The 23,379-nt window shown below is 40.7% G+C and overlaps 1 protein-coding gene across 2 annotated transcripts in view; it reads left to right on the top strand.

Moving 5' to 3' along the window:
- The first annotated feature begins 306 nt into the window (after positions 1-306).
- RPS6KA3 (ribosomal protein S6 kinase A3) overlaps positions 307-23,379 on the top strand; it is an 83,735-nt gene continuing 60,662 nt past the window's right edge. The window contains exons 1-2 of one of the 2 annotated variants that reach the window (XM_054822425.1): positions 307-569; positions 15,378-15,434. In XM_054822425.1, the coding sequence (XP_054678400.1) occupies positions 498-569; positions 15,378-15,434 (129 nt within the window). In that variant the 5' untranslated portion in view covers positions 307-497. The remainder of the gene's footprint in view (positions 570-15,377; positions 15,435-23,379) is intronic. The other variant, XM_054822433.1, reaches the window with a different exon arrangement.

The following is a 23,379-nucleotide window of genomic DNA, read 5'->3' on the forward strand; positions in this document are numbered from 1 at the left end:
AGCCTCTCGCCCGCGGCTAGGTTCGGCTCGGCTCCGCCGTGCACGGCCGCCGCCTCCCGCTGAGCCGGGCGGGCCTCGCTGTCCCCATCCCCTGCGGCCTTGCTCGGCGCAGCGGGCCGCCCCGCCCCACCTCGCCTCGCGGGCCGGCCCGGCACCTGCGAGCGGCGAGGAACCCGTCTGCCCGCCCGTGACGCGCGCAGGCGCCGTTGGCCAGGCAGGTACGTCCCGGGCGCCATGTTGTGAGCGGAAGCCGGGCCCGAGCGGCGGGCCGGGGGGAGGGCGGAAGCGCGGCTCCGCCTGGCAGCGGGGAGGGGGCGGGGGGAAGGACGGACGGACGGACGGCGGCAGCGGGCAGCATTCGCCGTAGGAGCCGCCGCTAGAGCCAACCGGGGTGTCCCGCGCCCCCCGGAGGGCTTGTTGCTTGCTTCGCTGTCCCCGCCTCGCCGCCGGGGTGCGGGAAAGCGGAGCGTGGAGGCTGCGGGAGCCGGGTGGGGAAGATGCCCCTGGCGCAGCTGGCGGACCCTTGGCAGAAGATGGCTGTGGAGAGCACAGCCGAGAGCAGCACCGAGGTACGGAGCGGGCGGGGGGTTGTTGTGGGGAAAGTTGCGGGGAGGGGATGGGACCTGGGTCCCGCTGCCGCCGCCGCTCAAGGGACAGGCAGAGTTTCCTCTCGCGGGCGCTCGGGGCGGACAGCGCTGCGACTGCGGGCAGGGGGCCGGGAGGGGAACGGGGGGCAGTGGCCCGGCGGGGGGCTGGGGCGCTGCGAGGCGCCGAGCCCCCGGGCCGCTCGGGCGGGCAGCGGGGGTTGAGCGTTGGCGCCTGCCACCCGGCCGGCCCCTGCGCGCTGCTTCCTCTCCGGGGCATTGACTCACGCCGGGACCGGCCGGGACTCCCCCGCGCCGGGGCTCGGGGCGTGTTTCGCGGGACCGGGCTGCTCCCGGCTGGCTCCCTCCCCTTCCGCCCCCTTCCTTGGGAGGGAGTAACCTGCTTCTGCGGCGGCGGCCGACTCGGGCGCTTTTGTTCCAGCGCGGTGTCTGGTTACTGTCACGGCGAGTTTCCCTTCCCGAGGCGGCCCCGCCGCCTCCGCAAGCGCGACCCGGGGTGAGGGGGCCAGGAGGGCCGGGGCCTGCCCTCACCTTGCCCGGTGCCCTCGCCTTACCGCTTCTCCCCCTGCGGCGGCCAAGGGCCGTCCCGCCCGGGTGCCGCTGCCCCCTTATCTAAGCAGGATGGGGTTGTCTCTGCAGTTTCGCAAGCGTTTGGGAAACCGCAGGGACGTTTTGCATGGTTCGCTTTGTGCTTGGTGGCGTTTATGGGAACATCCCTGAGATGCAGCGCGGTGTGGTTTCCTGCTATTGGTAGCGGGGAGTTCGTGTTGTGCTCCTGTCCTTGTTAGGCAGGACGCGTGTCAGCTTTCCCAGGCTGAGATAATGAGAGTGGCTGGGTATTAGATTCTCCGAGACCATAGATGCCTTCAGTTATTTTCATTTTTTTCCTACAGTGTACTACTGTGTTGGTTTGGATCTATGTAAACACTACACCTACGCAGTCAGTTGTGCTTGCTCCGTGATTCCCTAGTAGCCCACAGTGCATGTGCTAGTTTGCGACCAGACTCCCGTCTGAAAAGAAGTAGCTTCCTCTGACAGTGCAGCTTCTACCTGAATCTGCTCCAGCTGATACGCAGCCAGGCTGCTTAAAGTGATGCTGATCTTGAACAGTGTGGACTCGGGCCAGCTAATAACATTTAGTCGCAAGGTTAGGACTTATTCCCTCATGAGCGGAGCAAAGAGAGAGAGACACCAATGCAAAGTTTCTGCATTATCAGAAGTATTTGTCTTTTTGGTGTTTGTTTTGTCTTCCTTCTGCTTAAAGTGACTGCATCTCTGGGGCTCAGAAGAATCTGCGGTTCTCATCTGACAGGCAGATAGATGTCTTTAAAATTCTTGCCAGTTACTGTAAAATTCTTGCTGGTTATTTGCTGACTTCTGAACTGGTGATCTTAGATGATTTTTTTTTTTTTAATGGGGAGTAACTACAGTGGTAGTGTGATGCTTGGGGGGCTGGGGAGAAGGTGGTAGGAGAGATGTTCCTGCAAGACCACTTAAACTAGTGATTTAGAGGAAAGTTCTTAATCGTTACTTTAGTCTTCCATGGTCACTGCATGTGGTCTATGTAACTTCAATAATGGTATATGTGCTGGAAAGGCAGCAAAATAGGTTGTTGTTTGAAATGCATGTATGTGCATGACTAATTATACTTTGTTACTTGTTTTAGTGTATTTCAGACATGATTTGTTTTTAAACTGTCATAAACTTCTTGAAACAAGTGTATTTTACCCCTACCTAAAAAAATAGTTGAACACTTACATTGACATGAGTCTACAGCAGTTTATCACCAAAAACTGTTGTAGGACCACTAACAAAACATGAAACAGCAACTGAACTGACAGGTTTGCACTCTGAGGCCCTAGTCTAGAATAAACACTCAGTTCTTGAAAAGATCAGACTGCACCTGTAAAAGCTTCTCAGATGAACCTCAAACAGAAAAAAGGTAGACTTAGAAAGGCTGCTTACCTGAAATGAGTTTTTAAGAAAAGATGTTTTAGTGAAAACAGATAAGTTTAAGTCAAATACATAAACAAATGACCTAAATACATAACTTACATTTTCAATTTGCATGAGTTGTGTTTATCTGTAGCATAGCAATATCCTAATTACAGACCCTATCCTGCAAGAGTATCCTTGGGCAAATATATTTTTACATCCACCTGAAAACTCATTGTGATTTCAGTCGTAGTTTGATAGTAATAATATCTTTAGATGTAATAGTGAAGTAAAGAGTTCCCACTAACATTTCAGATGTGCTGACATAGTTCTTGTAACACTGTGTTATCCACATGGAATTACAAATTATTGAGCTTTAAAACTCAGCTCAGGCACTTTCTTTGTCTTAAAAACTCTGCAAGGTTTTATATTGGGTTAACTTCTTTATTTGTTTCCCAGTGCAGTCCTGTATTTGGTTTTATAGTGGTACCACGGAGGAGGTGATTTGCTGTGATGTGTGAGCAAATTTAGTAGAAGGAATAGAATGTCTTTAGCTAGCATTACTTTGGAAGACAGCTGCTGTAACTTAGGTGTACAGGACAGCAGATCTGTAGAACATGGTCCTTCTTAAGTAATAATGCAAACTTTTTTTTTTTTTAAGATAAAATACAGATTTATGGTTTTCAGATATCAGTTGCGGGGCTTCCTTTTCTATAGGTACAAATAGGTTGGTAACAGCTTTTTCAATGTGTAAAGTTGTTACACTCTATTTAAAATAATTTGTCTATACAGTGTAATGTGCTTTTGTTTTGTTTTCAAAGTTTCATGTTTTAAATCACAACACCTTTAAAGCCTGTGGAATGGTGCTGTCTTTTATTGACTCAAGGTCTACTCAAGATTTATAACAAGCATAGGTTTGTTTTTTGTGGTGAGGATGTGCCTGTTTTCAAGTCATCTGCTTTCAAGCAAATTAATTATTGATGATTTGAGTTTGTATTTGAATGCCTGAATAACTAGCCTGATCCTTTGATCTGTATACCCAGCTACACATATTAATGTCAACTGGAGGAGAATGAATACAGTTATGGCAGCCAAATTTTGGACACCAGTATGTTGAAATAGCTGGCCATCATAAGGAGATGCCATTTGCTAGACTTTCTGGGAAGCATTTGTGCCATCTATCTTTAGGAGTTTTAATTTAAGTGCTCTAAATTGACTGTGGAGAAAGTTCTTTTTTTTTCAGCTGCTCTTGACAGGGGATTTGTGATCACCTATTTAGGGATCTAAATAGATTGTATGAATCCCTTTTTGCAGAATTCCTTGTTTTATCTTCCCTATCTAGAATTGTTTGAACCTTGCACAAGACAAGGGGTGCTAGCATTTAAAGGTCATGCTGATGCTTTAAAGAATCTGGTATAACGTAATTGTTGCTTTGTAATTCCATTCTGATGTCAATGTGACATTCTCTATGTCAACCTATACTTCTGGTGTAGAATTCGAAATTTATCAGATGTCTTGCCATCAGAAGCCATGAGGCTGTGATTGTCTCTTTACATTCTGTACTAGTCTGTATAATCAGTGTTGTACTTCTGTTCCACAGGAACAAAGACTATTTACAGTCATTTCTTATGTAGCCAACATGGGTAAACAATTCAAAGCCAAAGTGGAATCACCTAAATGGACTGATCTATGTGGATTTCGAAGACTTATCCATCGTATCTCCATTATAGGCAGAATTCTTTGCAGCACTCGACTATCACTTCTCATAAATGCCTGCTGTCAGTACAGTGTATTCTGAAGTCTGGGTTTTTCACAGACTTGTAGAGTGACATTTTCTTACACTGGGTTAAAAGTGGCAATTGGCAATTTAATTCTCATCTAAATAAGTAGTATACTGTGTATTCTACAAATGACTGATAGATAAGAGATGTTATATATATGTAAATACTGTCTTGAGAAACATATCATCTGCATGAAAGAAGTTTAAGTGTGTGGGTTTTTTCTTTAGCTTTTTGAGATCCTTAATGGTATAATTTTATCTGTACTGTTCTTTAGTTAACACACTTCTACTGTGTGACATCGTACTGATGTCCTGCTGTCAGCTGGGTAGGGTAGGAGTGGGCAGGTGCTTTGCTGAATTCAGTACCTTCATGTGCTATTGTGTGTGCTCTGCAGCTCTTGGTTTCCTCATGGAAGGTGTTGAGTTTGACTTCTTGAATTGTTCCGTTAGGTTTTTTTCTGACGTGGGCAGTTCATTATAGTGCATGTAATATTTCTTGCCACAGCTGGGACACCTAACACAAAGTAGATGTAACCAGACTGGCATATTTAAAGGCATGTCTGTTGTCTTTGAAATTATTGTGATCTGTCACACTAACTGCAGTTGTTTGTCATTTGAAATGCTTGACTTGGATTCACAATGATACTAAGGTGGGCGTTTAATTATTTCTGCACATCAAAAATATTAGCTTTATGAGTTGGTTGAACTTGGCAGTTGATAGATCTATCATCTTTAAGAACTCATTCAAGATACTGGTTTTGGGGTTGTGTTTTTTGTGGTTTTGGGGGGTTTTGTTTGGGGTTTGGTCGGGTTTTTTTCAAATATAATTCTTAGCAGTATTGCAATAATGAAACTTTTAAGCAGCTCTTCAGACAAGAGTAAAACCTTGTAATTGTTTTTTCAATCTTGGTGGCTTCCAAGACAGGAATAATTTAATCAGTAAAACTGGAGAAGTTAGAATCTTCAGGGAATTTTTAAGTTTAGACAAACTGGAGTAGTTGATTATTCCAAATATTGTGCTATATGCTTGCATACATGATGCTGTGCTATTTATTCTCTCCTTATTCTCTGAAATAAGATTAAATGCCTCACCCATTGGAAATGCGCGGGGGGCGGGGGGGGAATTCTGTGTAACAGATGGGGAAATGAGGCTCAACAGTAACTCCATCTAGCATAGTTCATGGGGTCTGTTCTAGAGCTAGGAGATGAACTCTGATTTCCAGGGACATACTTCAGTGGCTCAACCACAAAGTTACTGCTAGCTCATTCTTATCAGTAACAGTTACCATATGTTCCCTTTGATGCAAGGAACCCCCCGTGGTATGCTTAATGCCCCACTTAACTCTTTTTGGAGGAAATGTGCTGCTGCTTTTTTTCCCCATTTATTTATTTATTGAGTGAAGCAATTCAATTGTGTAAAAAGTAGCATGTGTCTTCTAAATACATTATTATTGCCTAGGTCTGTTTTCTGACATAATTTCTAAGTTTCCATTTAATTAATTAAATTTCCATTTAACATTTATTTTGAATCATTAACTTATCATAACAGTTAATGTTTAAGTATATACAGAAGATGTGAAGAAATGGTATTTTGTTGTGATTTTAAATGTCCAGAAAAACATAGCTTTGGAAAAGAAAATCTTTGTCCCACAGGCACAAAAGATGGTGGTTTCAGGGTGTAATCAGACCGTGATAAATATTATTTGTATTATTCCTTACATAACATGATTGCCAAAATTAGTTACTGTTAGAACTTAGACTTGTATGTTAAACAATTTTTTTCACTTAACAGGGAGTCTTTCTCCTCCTGCCTCCAGCAGTTGATGTTTGTTGTATAGTCACCTTGGAAATCCTGAATTTTGGAAAATAGTGAAGTTGCTCCTTAGTAGAATTTATTAAAATAGCTAAAAAGCAAAATGAGCATAAAAGAGTAATGGCTTTAGTTGACTTCAATATTAAATTTCAACCTTTGTCATTTATCATGCAAAGAGATTCTAAGAAACCCATGTCTGCTTTGTAAGGAATTGCAGCACGCAGCCTTGCTGTGCCCGTTGGCTGCCCCCTGACTTGTGGGGTAAGGACCTGGCACATACTCCCGTGTGCCCCAGTCCCCTTTGGAAGGAGGCCAGGCAGGCGCAGGGCATTTCAGTGGGCCTGGGTCTGCAGGAGGCAGTGACAGTGAAGCATACCTGCCTTCTCATGCAAATACAGTCCTGGTAATAAGATTTGTATACTGTCAGGTGCTAGAGTCACTCTTAGGATAATGTGGGTGAGCAGAGGAATTTCTTTTATTTTCATGAGTGCAGCAGGGGTTGGATATATTGAAGTGATTTCTACATGTGTATTTATTCTTCCTCTTTGGAACAGATGAACAGAGAATAGGTGGTGTGTTTTGGGGTTTTTTGTTTGAGTTTGGGGGTTTTTTTTGTTTGTTTGGGTTTATTTTTGTTTTTACTAAGGCTGCTGAATTTATGTGTTGTGTAATAATTTACCACCCATACAGATAGGGAACTAAATAAAAAATTCACTTCCCTGTCTTTTCATTTGTTCAGGAGAAAAAAAAAAACATACACAATTTGGAGCTTGTTTCAGCTACAGAAAGTTGTTGGCCTGCACAAAGATTTTATGCTATATTTCTGCCATCTTGGATAATGCTGTGGCACTTGTCTGACTTCAAGCTGAGTTAATTCAGAGAATTAAATTCCCTGAGATCTGCAAACTTTTTTTCTGACCTGATTTGGCACAGGCCTGGACAAATGCCAGTGCCAAGGAAAGCATTGAAGTGGAGGAAAGGGGGCTGCTTTTCTGTTGTTAAGCTATACGCTTGAGTCATATTAGATAAGAAGAAAGTGGTAGTGTAAAATAGACAAGGTTTACGAAATCACATAGTTGCTCAAGTATCCCAACTTAAGGAAGTTTGGCTTTGTACCTGAATAATCTGCATGTTAATGGCTTATATGTGAGGTTGATTGTCTACGGAGAAGCAAGTTTCAATGTCCTGCTGTTTCTTTTAAAACTCTGCAAAGGAAGAAGTCAGTCACCTTGATCAATAAATTATGTGGAATTAATGGAACTTGAAGTAACAACATTTTATATAAAAGAAATGCTTGCAGTAATTTTATGTTTCAAAAATAAAGACTTGTATCTGTAGGAGTTTTTATTTATTCAAAACATTTAAGGAGTTTTTAATACTGGTGTGTACTATTTTTAACATAGTGTAGGCAAAATGTATTGAATAGATGCAATGAGAGAACAGCTAAAGAAGTCTAAGATGATAGCTCACTACTACTACTTACATAAGGAGGTGATCCTGCCCCTCTACTCCGCTCTTGTGAGACCCCACCTGGAGTACTGCATCCAGCTCTGGGGGCCCCAGTACAGGAGAGACATGGAGCTGTTGGAGGGAGTCCAGAGGAGGCCATGAAGCTGATCAGAGGGCTGGAGCACCTCTCCTATGAGGACAGGCTGAGAGAGTTGGGGTTGTTCAGCCTGGAGAAGAGAAGGCTCCGGGGAGATCGAATTGCGGCCTGCCAGTACCTGAAGGGGCCTACAGGAAAGCTGGTGAGGGACTGTTTACAAGGGCATGGAGTGACAGGACAAGGGGTAATGGGTTTAAGCTGAAGGAGGGGAGATTCAGATTTGATATTAGGAAGAAATTTTTCACTATGAGGGTGGTGAGGCACTGGAACAGGTTGCCCAGAGAAGCTGTGGCTTCCCCCTCCCTGGCAGTGTTCAAGGCCAGGCTGGATGGGGCTTTGGGCAACCTGGTTTAGTGGAGGGTGTCCCTGCCCCTGGCAGGGGGGTTGGAACTAGATGATCTTTGAGGTCCCTTCCAACCCAAACCATTCTATGATTCTATGATATAATAAGTTTTAATCATGTCAGGATTTAGTTAAGTGCTTTGTCTCTGTGTGGCTTCACAGCTCAAGAGTTGGGGCACAAGTCATTAATTCAGATCCTAATAAAGCCTTCTATTTTAATTAAGCGCTGGAATAGACTATGAAAACTCTATTACCGAAGGTTTAAGAAGGGATTAGACATAAACATCTTGCGAGCAGTGTTGTAGGAATAGCTGATCATGCTTTGGTGCACTGAGATAGATTGGATGACCTCTCAAGGTCCTCTCAGTCTATTTTCAACTATTTTTCTGTGAACCTACAAATTTTTTCTCAGGGTAGCTCATTGCTGCTTAGAATAGCAAGTTTGAGCGTGTACAGTTCCAAAGGCTTTTGCTGAATGTAGTTCCATGCAGTGCCTTGTGTTGCTAACAGGGAATTTGTTATGAATGTTTCAGTGGGAATACTGTATTCTGTGCTACTTTGAAACAAGCCAGAAACATTGTTACAGCTTTACTCAATTCAAGGATCACACCTTGAGCTTTATCTGTCAGTTGAGAGTCCCTTGAAAACACCCAGTGTAAGTGCTCAGATCTATATGTGGCCAGTGTTTTAATGACTAAATAATGAATAATACCAAAAGTTCTTGTGTGTTTTGAAATATTTATTTTTGGTATCCTAAACTTTATTTCAGAAGGTTTAAGCGAGGGGGGGGGGGGGGGAGTTTTTTATTAACTCCTATAACTGTGTTTAAAAGTTCTTGGGTAAATCTGAAAGTTTTGGTAGCTGAAAACTAGGAATTACCTGGGAGAAACTTCAGACTTATCCAAGTAATTTATTTAAATTTATAATTAAAGCGTAGTTAAATCATCGCCTGTGTTACTCATTGGCATGTTAAAACGTCTAGATAATGATTTTTAAATGGTGTGGTTCAGACATCTTGTCTGCTTATTTGTGTACTCAAAACATCATCTTGCTGTGGTGGGTTACCTTGGCTGGAGGCCAGGTGCCCCCCAAAGCCGCTCAGCTGGGCAGGGGAGAGAAAATGTAACAAAAGGCTCCTGGGTCAAGGTAAGGGCAGGGAGAGATTGCTCGCCAATCACTGTCATGGGCAAAACAGACTGGACTTAGAAAAAAGTCTAATTAATTACCAAACAAAACAGAGTAGAGCAATAAGAAATAAAACCAAATCTTAAAACACCTTCCCCCTACCCCTCCCTTCTTCCTAGGCTCAACTTTACTTTCGAATTCTCTACCTATTCCCCCCTCAGCAGCACAGGGGGATGGGGAATGGGGGTTGTGTTCAGTTCATCACACATTCTCTGCTGTTCCTTCCTCCTCAAGGGGAGGACTCCTCACACTCTGCCCCTGCTCCAGCATGGGGTGCCTCCCATGGGAGACAGTCCTCTGCAAACTTCTCCAATATGAGTCCTTCCCATGGGCTGCAGTTCTTCACAAACTGCTCCAGTGTGGGTCCCTTCCACGGGGTCACAAGTCCTGCCAGCAAACCTGTTCCTCTCTTCACGGGGCCACAGGTCCTGCCAGGAGCTTGCTCCAGCATGGGCTTCCAACAGGGTCACAGCCTCCTTTGGGTGCCTCCACCTGCTCTGGCATGGGGTCCTCCGTGGGCTGCAGGTGGAATCTCTACTCATCATCCTTCCTCCGTGGGCTGCAGGGGGACAGCCTGCCTCACCATGGTCTTCTCCAGGGGCTGCAGGGCAATCTCTGCTCTGGTGCCTGGAGCACCTCCTCCCCCTCCTTCTGCACTGACCTGGATGTCTGCAAAGTTGTTCCTATCAAATATTCTCACTTCTCTCTCCAGCTGCAAAAGCTGCCCCAAGGTGGGGATTTTTTTCCCCCTTTTTAAATAAGTTATCCCAGAGGCACTACCACTGTCACTGATGGGCTCGGCCTTGGCCAGCAGCAGGTCCATCTTGGAGCTGGCTGGCATTGGCCCTGTTGGTCACAGGGGAAGCTTCTGGCAACTTCTCACAGAAGCCACCCCTGTAGCCCCTCCCGCTACCAAAACCTTGCCGCACAAACCCAAAACACCTGCACTGATATGCAGTTCATAATTCTTGATTTGTCCAATTGTTAAGTCTAAGAATATAACACTTTTATTATTATATCTTAATTGGAGGGTATGGTTCTACTAAAAGGAACCAATTACATGGAAAAGTCATTAGTTATATAATATACTGAATTCTGTTAATAGTATAAAGACTGGTTGCTAACTTACATGCTCAAGCCCAATATTAATAATTAAGAAATGTTGAGGTTAATGGTGGAAGAATTATACCAAAAACTATAACTGGTATTAAATTCATAAGGGGTTTTAAAATACCCAACAAACATAGCTGGGTAAAAAAGTTTAAATATTTGGCAGAGAGGCTACTTAAACCTCCCAAAATATTCTAGCAATAGTCTAAACGCAAAGCAGAGATGTTTTGGATGTGGAAGAAGATATTTGGTGGTGTCTAATGTCAAAGAAATTTTGAGGACTAACTTATGTCCCTCAGAAATAAAAAAAAAAAAATCTGTCAAACTGTGGGAAAGAACATAAAGTTCAGCATGGTAAGTCCAAATTAGCAGAACTTTGTTTGCAAACAGAATGTCAGAATGGAGATACTGAACTAAATCTAAAAACTTGAAGTGTATGCTATCTGTAATATTATTGATGAAACTAGTGGGAAAAAAAGGAAAAAATGAGTACTACAGCAAACATAATGATTTATCCACTTAATATTTCAATTAATGTGGTTTAGATACCTGTAAAAAAACCTGTGTGATGGGAATGATGTGTACCTGACATTATTAGTCAGATAAGACATTTGCACCAAATTGGTAAGTTCAAATTGCAGTTATGGATGCTAGATGGTGTATTTTACAAGATTACCTGTGTAGGTCCAGTGCTAATTAGAAGGATAGATGGGAATAGCATTGCATTAGCTTTATTGTGCAGTTGCCCAAGATAGTACAATTTTGCCAGACTTCTGTGATGAATTGGATCTCTTGCAGTAAATGTTGGAAACATAATTTAAAAAAAAATTACAAATGACATTAAGACTGTAGATCAATATATAGTTGTAGTGTGTAGAGTGAAGGATATTCCCTGCTTCACAAAAAGCGGTTAGTTGATTGTGAGTGGGATGTGGGCTACATTTCTTGATGTACTCCTGTCTTGCAAAGGATTTAGTATGATTATATTTTCTCAATACCAATACCTTAATGTGCGCCGCTACTTGCTACCTTTTGGGCCCTTCCAGTGCAGTTGTTTAGAGGTGCGCATTACTGGTCAAGAAGTGAAATAATCTGAATTTTTAAAAATCAAAATAATCCTTCTTTAAACTGTCTTTTTTGCCAGGAAAATGAAATACTTGATTATATCCTAAGAGTTTAAACCTGTAATTTTTGATTGCTAGAAATATTGATGGTTGATTTCCTGTTTTGTAGTTGATTGACTTTTGTGTCTGAGGTTCTGTCAGTTCATATGGGAGACATGCTTGTACCAGCTGCCTGATGCAGATTCCCTGATGTTTGTCTGCTTCATGCTTAGTTAAGGAACCTGTAGGATATCTTTTGTGTTCCTGTCCATGTGCCTTCAGGAAAACTGCTGGAACTCAACTGAATTAAGTATTAATTTTTACCAATTTAGTGAAATGTGGCGACAAGTTTAAAAGCTCTTGGGAGTGAAATTTGTAGCTAACTTAATGTGACTGCTTCTACTGGAAAACAGAATAGGAAATGGAATTTGAGTGGATTGGAAGAGCACTTTGTAGGTTACCTTTATAACGGATGTGCACCCTCCTTTCATGGAGTAAATTGATTGCTGATGTGTTTAGGTGTAAGTAGAAGCTTTCTGTGGACCTTTTCTGTTATTTTTCATATAGCTCTCTATATGAACTCTATGAAAAATATGAAATATGTTCTATTTTTGGAGCCAGAGTACTGGAAGTAACCAGATCTTTGATCTCTTCTGCTTGCTTAGTGTCCCAGTACAGGAGGAGTGCGGCTGAAGAATAATCAAGGTCTAGAGTTTCTGTCTTTTGAATTAGACCAATCTGTACATGTGAAAGATATATTCAGGCTTCTCTTATTCTGTATTCATCAGACTATTATATCTAGTCCCAATCTGTTATGTTATTGAGACATGCCCTCGGTTCTACTTAAACATTAGAGTGAGTTTACACCCAGCAAAATGGAACCTATTTCATTTGGTCACCTCTTAAGCATGCTGCTGACCTCCTCGCTCCACAGTGGTTTAAATATTGCCACTTCCGATAGGAACCTTTTGGCTTTACATTTTAAGTCAGACGAAAGCCAGTATGCTTTGTAGACTTTCTGAATACACAGCTGCTTTCCATTTAATAGTATCATATACCAGCAAACCATAAATCATATATACATATTCTTCTTTACCTTACATGGCTCAGACTGTTCTGAGAAAAACTGGTTCTACCATCCAGTGATTCCTTTAGCATAATCATTGCTTGGCTAGACCTATTTAAAAAGATCTTGCTAATCCAGTGATCTGGCTCAGACACAACCACATGGCACACATGCTGATTTCTTGAGTTCGTTCCTAGTTCCAATAAGTGTGTTTGGAATGCATTGCTTGAATTCAACTGAAAAGTAACTGAAAGCAATACAGGATTAAACAGGAAAGCCAGATTGTACAAAACAGTTTGTTTGTGTTGCAAAAGTTTGCTGTGTTTTTTTTTCTGGTAGACTGATAAAATGTCGAAGAAGTCAGTGAGGTTAAAGATTAGAGCCTTTTTAAAAGCAGAGGTTGACCTCGCCTTTTTGTTTTCAAAAAGAGTCTTGTCTCAAACTTCTGATAGTGTGTTCTACTTTTGACTATGCTTCAGTAGCCTTAGAATAGTAAGCATGAAATCTTAAAGCTTAGTGTGTAGTAAAATCTTACTTTAACCTGCAGTTAACGTACATTGTTATTCAGTGGCATGATTGTAGCAGGAATCACTATTTCTGAAAATCTGCATGTGGAGTCAGTTTAAAGCACATGGGTTTGATACACAGATTGCCCTGTTTTAGGCCCCAGAGTTTAGCCATCATTACTTGTTAGGACATTATAGACTCCTCCTTTCCGGCTAAAGTCAATTGTCTTATTTGTTCTACTGTTTCTCGTCTCATTTTTTCCTATTGACGAGATACTTTGGAAGCTATCTTGTAACATGAACAGAATATAGAGATGTGTAGCTAAAATACAAATCTTAATTTAATTTAAATATATGCCGTAGATTTGAGACAAGGGAAAGTATGTGACTTGTGGCCTTGACGGTAATGATATATGTATACATAATATGCTTCCTTGTAAACAGGCTTTATTAAAAACACTCATTTCTGTTACTTAGCTAAGCTGGTATTTTTATGGTCTTCTATTTGATAATTTCAACTTTTTATGTATCTTAAGGGAGGATAGTACAATATTCACTGCCTGTACACTATAAGTAAAAGGTGCTACAGTGAAGGAAATTTAGACTTTTTGGAACATCATCTTATGAAATTACCCTTAGCTGTACATCTAGAAGGTGTATTGCTGACTGTTAACTGAGACAGCTTATAAAGATTATATTCACTTCAGTAATAACTCATAACATGTGAATCTGATTTCTTACTAATCCTCCCTCATGGAAAGATGACTTCTAGAGTAGACTAGAGTCGTACTAGAAGTCTCTAGCATCTTCCTGAGGCCAGTTAAGAAGAGAAAATGGCAGAATTACCATGTGTTAGAACTCTGCACTGGAGACACAATAAGAAGCCGAACCCTCTCCCCTCCAGATCCCTTTAAAAAAAAAAAAAAAAAATCCTGTGTCATATTTGGGCTATCCATAATTGTTAGACTTTAGCTTTATCCCGCTGCATCTTTTAGCAAAAAAAAAAAAAAAAATGCTCAGGAGAAAACTTAGTAGAGAGCTGGTAATCACCTGAGATCGAACTTTCAATGTATTTGAATATTTCAAAATTAGAATTCATAAGTTATTAGGATTTAATCTGTCACTTCATATAAAAGATTTTCCTCTAGTCATGTGCAAACTGGAAGACTATATTAATCAGAAGTTGTTAGAAAAAAATATTAGGAAGGTTCCACGTAAGAAGCCTGCTGAAAAACTGAACTGTGGGAAGGCAGGTGTAGCTAAAGTCTAAAATCTCTGAATCTCTGGGCAGCTTTTATTGCCTTTCCAACATCTAGAAAACATGTATCCATACGTGCATGTAACTTTGTTTTAAGTAAATTAAGTTCTGAAAAAAAAAAGATTAATTAGGCATTGTGTTCTCTAGGGAAACAATGCACAAATGAACTTAAATTCTGCCTCCAGTGGTAATGTGTAACCATTTTTAACAGGTTTTCATTTGTTTCTAAAATCATATTGAATTGCTGTTAAACTTTAGGAGCAAACTAAGAAGTAATGGCCCAGGTCACAACCTGTACCATAAGTTAGGAAATAGGTAATTTTCCTTACAAATAAGCTAATATTGATGCTAGTTCTGTAAGCAAGGTCGTTCTGTGTCTTTCTGGGAAAAAATGTCTCTTAGAGATTCTCCAAGTATAGTATCACTGACAAGAAAAAGAAAGCATTTGTTGACCAACAAGGTATTTAAGCTTTTTTTGAATCTGTATAGCTAAATCTCAAATTCAAAAGCCTGTTCCTGCATGGCTTTTTAAAATGGTCCTTAGAAAAGTAGAGGAAGTAGTAAATGCTGGCTAATAAAATTAGCATTGTGTTCATAATTTTTATAAGGCTATATTTTAGTTATAAAAGTTCTTGAAGTAGTCATGGTAGAGTAAGGACTTGTTGTTGCATAAGGTCTTGCTCTTAGAACTTGATTATCTGTTCTTTATTGTGGGTTTTTGCTGTTCAGTTTTCATCAGGTTTAACTCTTCTGCAGAAGTTGTAGTAGTGGAAATAATGTCTAGCTGTGTAGAGTAAGGCTTCAAATGCCAGATGTTTTGTTCGTTCTTGTTACTGTGACTTCATCCAGTTTGATAATACATGAGGATCAAAGCGAGAGTGGCATTGCATGCCAGCAATATGCAGTCTTCTGTGTTTACTTTCAATGATTTATTATTTTTTTAAAGAATATGGAGAATAGAACACTTGATCCTGCAGAGTAGTATGCCATAAAAGCACATCTGCAATATATTTATTTCTGTACTTGGATTCAGCATTTCTGGTAACTTGCTGTGTCTGTTTTTTACAGAATGGACAGCAAATTGTGGATGAACCTATGGGAGAAGATGATATCAACCCACAAACTGTGAGTAAAAGATGGTCGTAATATAGACAGACAGCACAATATTGTAGCACACTGATATCACTTAATGTACAGGCAGTTTGCCACTGTTTTGTTGTTTAGGTTTACTTGACATTAAGTGCAATCTAGGATACTGATGTTTTTGAGAGAAGTTCTTTCTCACTGACTCTCTTGTCTGGCTTGGTATCCTGCTGTTAGTTCTGATGAATTTTTATGCTTTCCCTAGTATTTTTGTATGATATAGTCTCTACCTAGTATTTTCAATATGAGGTGAGCTTTTCTGTGGAAAGCATAAAGCTGAATATGGTAGAAATTATAATTGGATTGGGGACTGCGAAGGTTTGATAGTAAGGTGTGGCTAGTTAGAGCATTCCTGAATAGGAAGGGAGGTTGAGCTCCTCTTTTCTTGGCTTAGCAAACCTTAAAAAACGTGTAGTTCTTTAACTGTCCACTTTTTCTAGTGCCAGCAAACAAAGCACTTCCGTTGGCTTCTGTTAGTCTCATCAGTGCATAGGTGAAAATATTTTACATCTGTGAGTTCCGGAGTATGCTTTATTAATAGTTAAGGTGTCAGTTGTGGTCATGTCACAGCAAAGGATTGTGTCATGGTTAAATTCCACACAGATTCCATTGCAGACACATGTGTGCTTACTGTATGAAATAAGATTCTTTCAGAGTGGCAGTGTACACCATAGCTTTTCCCCTTCTAGTCTGATATGCAAGGTGTAACAGCAGCTATCCCCTTTGTTCTTCCATACTGTCGTAAGATTTCTTGGCAGTATCTATCTGTGCCCTTTTGTTGTTAGCATTAGTCATTTTGCATTTTCCTTATTGACCTGGGTAAAACTAGATTATTTGCATAACAAATCTTCATTAGCCTGGAAGATTCTTTCAATTCCCTTTCTCCATAGAACCAAGAAACCAAGATACAAATTTTTAGGTCGTCTTCCTGGGCTTCTGGTTGAAAAGTTTAGAAGTGTCACATTGGAGTTCATTCAAGAATAGCAAAGCTAGTCCATCAAGGCCCAGGGGTTTCCTAAGTCTTTTCTCTGTTCATGTGGATTCCAACTTTCCTCTTGTGTTGCGAATTTGGCTGAGTTGGAGTGGAAGAGAACTTCTGTTCATTGGTTTGGAGCTGACAAAGCTAAGGGCTCCAGAAATGTTTGCATGGAGATACTCGAAGATGTTATCTGTAGGCATCAATTTAGATGGTGACTTAAGACCCCTTCCCTGCCTCAAATCAGATGCTAAATGCTGAAACATACTTGGTGAAACTTTCATAGTGATGGAATAGCCAAAGGCAGAGGCTGAACTATTAATGTAGATCTTGAGTGTTTGCTGTAAATCAGATCTGGACAATAAGCATTAGAGAGCTCTGAAGTAACGCATAGTGAAGCACACATAGGCATGGAGTGGTCACTCTGAGCTTGAACTAGCAAGTGAACACGTAAAACCAGCTATTTATCCCTTTTTTGTTCCTTTCCATTAACTTCTTTTATTTCAGCTATCTGTAAATTCTAAAAGCCTGTACCTTTCTGCTTTCAGCTGTCAATAGTGTTTCAGGGGAAGATCAAGGGAGAGGAAGGGCTGTGAAACTGTAGTTTCCATTGCTCTTGTAACTGAGAGGCATTAATCAAAGGAATTCTTAATCCAGGCTTCTTGAAAATAGAGGTTGCTGCTAAAGAGAAGATCACAGTCAGGAAGGTTCATTGATAATTTAAGTTCCTTATCTTCATGTTAAACTTGCAGTTTACAAAATTTCATAATGTGAAGATACCAGTGAGTTCAGGTTTCTTGTTGCGATGCCTGTGTCTTTTTCTCAGACACGAAGGCAACTTTAGTGTTTACCTGTAGTTTTGTGTTAGAGAGTACTAGCTGACTGTTAAGCCTGATGATAAATGGCCTTACCAATAAAACACAATTTTTGGAACTCCACATTTGGTTGCAGTTCAGGTTCAACTGCTGGCAGTGCATATTGCGCCGACTTCAGCTTGTGATTAAATGGTCAAAGCTGCTTCCATCTAATTGCAACGCCATAGCAGTTTCTCTCTCTGCTGAAATTGTGGACAGAGCCAGTTTAGGTAAGTGCAGTTGCCTTTTCAATGCTTGTCTTCAAACATACCAGTAATAGATGTCACTCTTAAGCTGATAAAACAATTAAGAGATTAAAAGCCTACACTATATAACTGCTTTTGATTCCTCCTCATATCATGCAAGGTTCTGCTGTCTTTAACACAGGGCGAAGAAACAAGACAAGTGCTGACAGATTACTTTAAAGTAATGCAGTGTTAAAGAGTAAGAAAGGAACAATATTTGTGTGGTTAGAAGGCAACACCAGAAGGAGATCACTTGTTCTGATATTCTGCATAACATAGCCTACAGTGCTTACTTGAATTCTGGTTTAAACTAGAACATTTCTTTTTGGAAAAGTGTTCAGTTTTGGTTTGGTTTGTTAATGTATTCTGACTAGTGCCATCACTTGATAATTTCCTCGGTTTGACCTTGTAACTTCACGTTCTTCCTATGAGCTTTTTTGGTTTGTGTTTATCTGCTAAAATTATATTCTTTATTGTATTGAGTTTACATGAGAAGGTTTTTGTAGCAAGGAGGTGTCCTCTGTGAGAAGAGGTCAGGGGCTGCTCCACCATGTAAGACAGAGCCAGTTCTTGCTGGCTCCAAAATGGGCCCACCACTGGCCAAAGCAGAGCACGTCAATGAGGAGGGGTAGTGAGAGAGTGGCTGGGTGGGTGTCTGGCAGCCAGCCAAGGTTAACCCACCACAACTATCAAATTTGTCTTTCAAGATGTGATAACTGCAGAATTACTTACAAGTGGTTTCCTGTACTTTCTTCAGACATTTCCAAACTGCTGCTTTATTTGGGTGCAACCTATTTTAACACAGTATCATAGAATCATTTAGGTTGGAAAAGACCCTTAAGATCATCAAGTCCAACTGTTAACCTAACATTGCCAACTCCACCACTAAACCATGTCCCTAAGTGCCACATCTACACGTCTTTTAAATACCTCCAGGCATGGCGACTCAACCGATTCCCTGGGCAGCCTGTTCCAATGGTTGACAACCCTTTTGGTGAAGAAATTTTTCCTAATATCCAATCTAAACCTCCCCTGGTGCAACTTGAGACTGTTTCCTCTCCTCCTATCACTTGTTGCGTGGGAAGAGACCAATGGCCACCTGGCTACAACCTCCTTTGAGGTAGTTGTAGAGAGTGCTAAGGTCTCCCCTTAGCCTCCTTTTCTCCAGGCTAAACAACCCCAGTTCCCTCAGCCGTTCCTCATAAGGCTTCTGCTCTGGACCCTTCACCAGCTTCGTTGCCCTTCTCTGGACACACTCCAGCACCTCAATGTCCCTCTTGTAGTGAGAGGCCCAAAACTGAACACAGCACTCGAGGTGCGGCCTCACCAGTGCCAAGTACAGGGGAACAATCACATCCCTACTCCTTCTGGCCACGCTGTGTCTGATACAAGCCAGGATGCTGTTGGCCTTCTTGGCCACCTGGGCACGCTGCTGGCTCATATTCAGCCACCTGTCGACCAGCACCCCCAGGTCCTTTTCCACTGGGCAGCTTTCCAGCCGCTCTTCCCTCAGCCTGTAGCGTGGCATGGGGTTGTTGTGACCCAAATGCAGGACCCAGCACTTGACCTTGTTGAGCCTCATACAGTTGGCCTCGGCCCATCGATCCAGCCTGTCCAGATCCTTCTGCAGAGCCTTTCTACCCTCAAGCAGATCAACACTCCCACCCAACTTGGTGTTGTCTGCAAACTGACTGAGGGTGCACTCGATCCCCTCGTCCATATCATTGATAAAGATATTAAAGAGAACTGGCCCCAGTACTGAGCCCTGGGGAACACCACTCGTGACCGGCCGCCAACTGGATGTAACTCCATTCACCACAACTCTTTGGGCCCGGCCATCCTGCCAGTTTTTATCCAGCAAAGAGTATGCCTGTCCAAGCAATGAGCAGCCAGTCTCTCCAGGGGAATGCTGTGGGAAACAGTGTCAAAAGCTTTACTAAAGTCCAGGTAGACAACATCCACAGCCTTTCCCTCATCCACTAAGCGAGTCACCTTGTCATAGAAGGAGATCAGGTTAGTCAAGCAGGACCTGCCTTTCATAAACCCATGCTGACTGGGCCTGATATGCCCATCAAAAAACTAAAACATTTCTCTAATAGTGTTTCTGTCATGCTTGAGCTGCTTGGTTAAGATTGTTTCAGCTTTTTAATGCCTCAGACCAGTATTTTATGAATTTATTTTGCATTTTGTTCTAGCCTGTGGTGAATAAAAGATTGCCAATAGTGATGTAAAATAATCTAAGGTTTTTTACATGAAAAATTACTACAGCTGCTCAGTCAGTTATAGCTGGAAGTAAACCTTTGCTGTCCGTCAGCTAGTAATGATATTCTTTCAGTGCTTCATATCTGTTTTGGTGCAAGATAAAGACTAATTTTAAATGACCACTGACACTTGTTTAAGTTCTTCTGTTTAACTTTGCACTGAAATGGACTTAGAGCACTCAGTGTTCAGTAACAATTTATGAAATTTCTCAGCTGTAACTGAGGACAGTAGGGTGAACAGGCCTAGCATGTACCAGTACATCAGGTAGGAAAACAAAATATTTTGGTTGGTGCGTAAGGTTTGCAAGTTCAGGATAGAGAGATAGTTGCCACAGTTCTGTGGAGATAGAAGGTGAAAATTTGAAATACTGCATCCTTTTGCTGTGGTAAGTGTTTGGATAGTATGCTGATAATGCAAATCAGATAAGAAATTTAAAATAAATATTAAAGCTTAACACAGTTTTATCTACATAGGAACTCTCTCTAGTATTCTGCGTATCAAAAGATAAATTTCATTTTGTTACATCCTTGTTCTTTTGGTCAAAAGTAAAGTTAATTGACAGGATAGTCTGAGTTACATAGCTTTGATTCAGATTCGGTAGTTTGTTTTAAGAAAAGCAGCAGGAGCTGTAATGGTACATTTCTGTTTCTGAGGAGTCCAAGATGCTATATAGTTCAAAATCTTGCTCCTCTAAAAGAGGAATCATTCACTATTCCACTTTTATTACAATGAATATACTGGCTATATCTGCCGTTATAGCTTGCTGTCAACATTTTTTCTGATGTATCTCATAAATGATCTGGGTCCAGCAGGAAATAAATGTGAGAACAAGTAAACAACTGGCTGAAGCTTGACCTAATGTGAAAGCTTAAGTGAACATTACTGAGGGGGAGGAAGCTATTTAAAGCCTTTTATTTGCTGCCTTTCTCACTCTTGCGCTCTCTACCATTGCTTTCTGGATCTCTGTGTCCATAGAGATTGAGTATATTAACTGAGAAAATTAATTGTTTTGAACTCTGACAATCGTGATGCATGCTTTTCTACTAGCTAAAGCTAACCAGAAACTACAGCTGGTCCAGCAAGTAGCTTCCCACTTTGTGTGAAGAGCATATTGTGTGTGCTGTGTTCTTTGTTCCGTTCTGTTATCTGGATTCAATTTAGCTGTTAAAACACTTACTACAACTGATGTATTACCATTGCGCTCTCCTAGCTTAAGCATAATTGTTAAACATACAAAAGTTCCAAGCATTTGTGAAAAGTTGTTTTCAGTAATACTTTGTAAGTTGCAGAAAAACTCACATATATTTCTTTTTGGTAACCTGCAAGGAGCAAAGATTACTTTTTTCAGTACAGGCAGGAGTGGAACCTTTTCAGGCTCAAACATCTGGGATGAAAAAGTAAACCCTCTCTCCAATGGAGGTGGTTGGGTAATATTATTATACTTCTTGTATACTTTGGTTAAACTTTAAACAAAACTCTACTTTTAAATGAGCAGAATGAAAGTCTACATAGAATTAAATAGAACTAAAATGTAAAGCAGTATATTAAAATATGCTGATGTGGATGATGAAAAACTAAATTTCAGTAGCTGTCATCCTCTTACTAGCATATATAACTAAGATGACTAAGACTGTAGTCAGTGGGTAGTCAAAAGGTAGTGTAAGAAATGCTTGCAAAGAAAAGTCAGTAGTGAAAAATGTCTCTTTCGTTTATGTTTCTCTAATAGAATTTAAATAAAATACCTGTTTGTAGTCAGGAGAGAAGAAAATTATGACCTTTGTCTTGCCAATCAGTGTTTTAATGGAAGAGTTTATAAGGAAAATGTGATCTTAGAAAAGGCTTTAAGATAGATTAGAAAAATAATTTGAAGCATGTGGGCAATATAGTCTTTTCGTTGAAGTACTGAACTTGATCAATTATATGTAGTCATAATGTTGAGATTCTATATTAAACATGCATGTATACTGTACAATTTACCATTCATCTATAAACCACTCATTAACCTGGGGGGTGCAGGCAGGGAGGTGTCAAGGTAAGGATGGGGAGATGGCTCACCCATTCCAGTCAGGGGCAAAACAGCCCCCCATCACTCAGGCAATAGTACTACAAACAGAGTAATCTGGGGTAATCTCGTTTGTTATGTCACCATCCATGAAAATAATGAAAGATAAGAAAGTTAAAATGAAATAATTTACCAAAAAAGCATAATTAAACTGATTTAGATATTAAAACATTTGAGAGAGGCTTTAACCGATCTTTAGTTTAACCTCAATTTTTAATATTATAGCATTGTACTAGTGAGAACTCTTAGTTTCAAAAGCCTTGTTTGCATTTTGTCAGTGTGAAGCACTGTTTCAGGACTGCTCCAAACTTCTGTTGGATATTGCTGTTCAGGTGCTCAGCAGCAGTTTCCAATTACAAGAGAAAACGTGTATTAACATGACTATGAACGTATTCCTGATATGGTATTGATATGTTTGTTTTCCTTTTACTGGCAGAACTTTTACATTTCAATTTTCTATGTGTGTATTTTTGTCAGTATTTTGACGTAAATTCTTGACTGTGGTAGAGGTTGTAAGACATAGCTAGAATTTCTTAAATATTACAGAAATATTTGGGTTCACAAGTATTCATAGACGACTGAGTTTGGGATTTCTCATTTTCTAGAGACTGATGATTATAGCTGAAACAGCTACTTGGATAACTTATCAGTAGCAAGACAGCGACAAGTTAATATTTTTGTAGTTATACTGAGAGATGAGGTATGCAATCAAGTTATTCTTTCACGTTGCTTACACATCCTTGAATGTGTAATTATCACCTGTTCACATAGAAATCAAACTGAGGAAGCTTTCTTTACAGCCATAGCAATGCAATTGTTTGAAACCATAATATTAGATAATTGAGTATAACACCATGTTCTTTGTTATGAAGTAAGTTGTGGTTTCTGTTAAAGCCAGATGATAACCTGGCCATATAACGAAACAGTGTCCACTGTGTAATGCAGTGAAGGAAACGACCTGGGTTAGAAATACTAAATTCAGACTGTAAGGTGGTCCATAATTCTTACATTCCTTCTAATGTATGTTACTAAATACATTTAAATATATGTACACATCTATTTTACAATCAAATAACTTGATTCTTGAACAAATAAGTTTCCCAGGCAAACCATTTACATCTGTAAAAATTGAATCCAGTTATTCCCGTCTGCATGCCCAGATTTTTCTTTGTAAAAGGCAGAATACCTTTTTTTTTTCCTTTAATGTAATGAAATTCCAAAGCACTGTGCTGTGCTGCGCTGCAACTTGGATGAATTTTGGTAGAATCTTAAAGTGAAGTGCATGCATCTTACCTCTGTAAGAATGGACTTTGTGGTCCTCATGTAAGAAGTTAGAGCATCCTTGTAGACAGTGCAAAGCTTTTAGTCTGAGATGTTAATAGTTAGTTATCAAACCCATACAAAGGTGGCAAACCCTGGAGTATTTTTTTCCTCCCAAGATGTCATCAGGTGTTGAGGAAAGGTTGCAGCAAAACTCTTTCATTGATGTCTTCTAATGGATTTTCTGAGTGGCTTATTTTGTACTTAG

Source organism: Grus americana, chromosome 1 (assembly GCF_028858705.1).
Source record: "Grus americana isolate bGruAme1 chromosome 1, bGruAme1.mat, whole genome shotgun sequence".
Taxonomy (NCBI): domain Eukaryota; kingdom Metazoa; phylum Chordata; class Aves; order Gruiformes; family Gruidae; genus Grus; species Grus americana.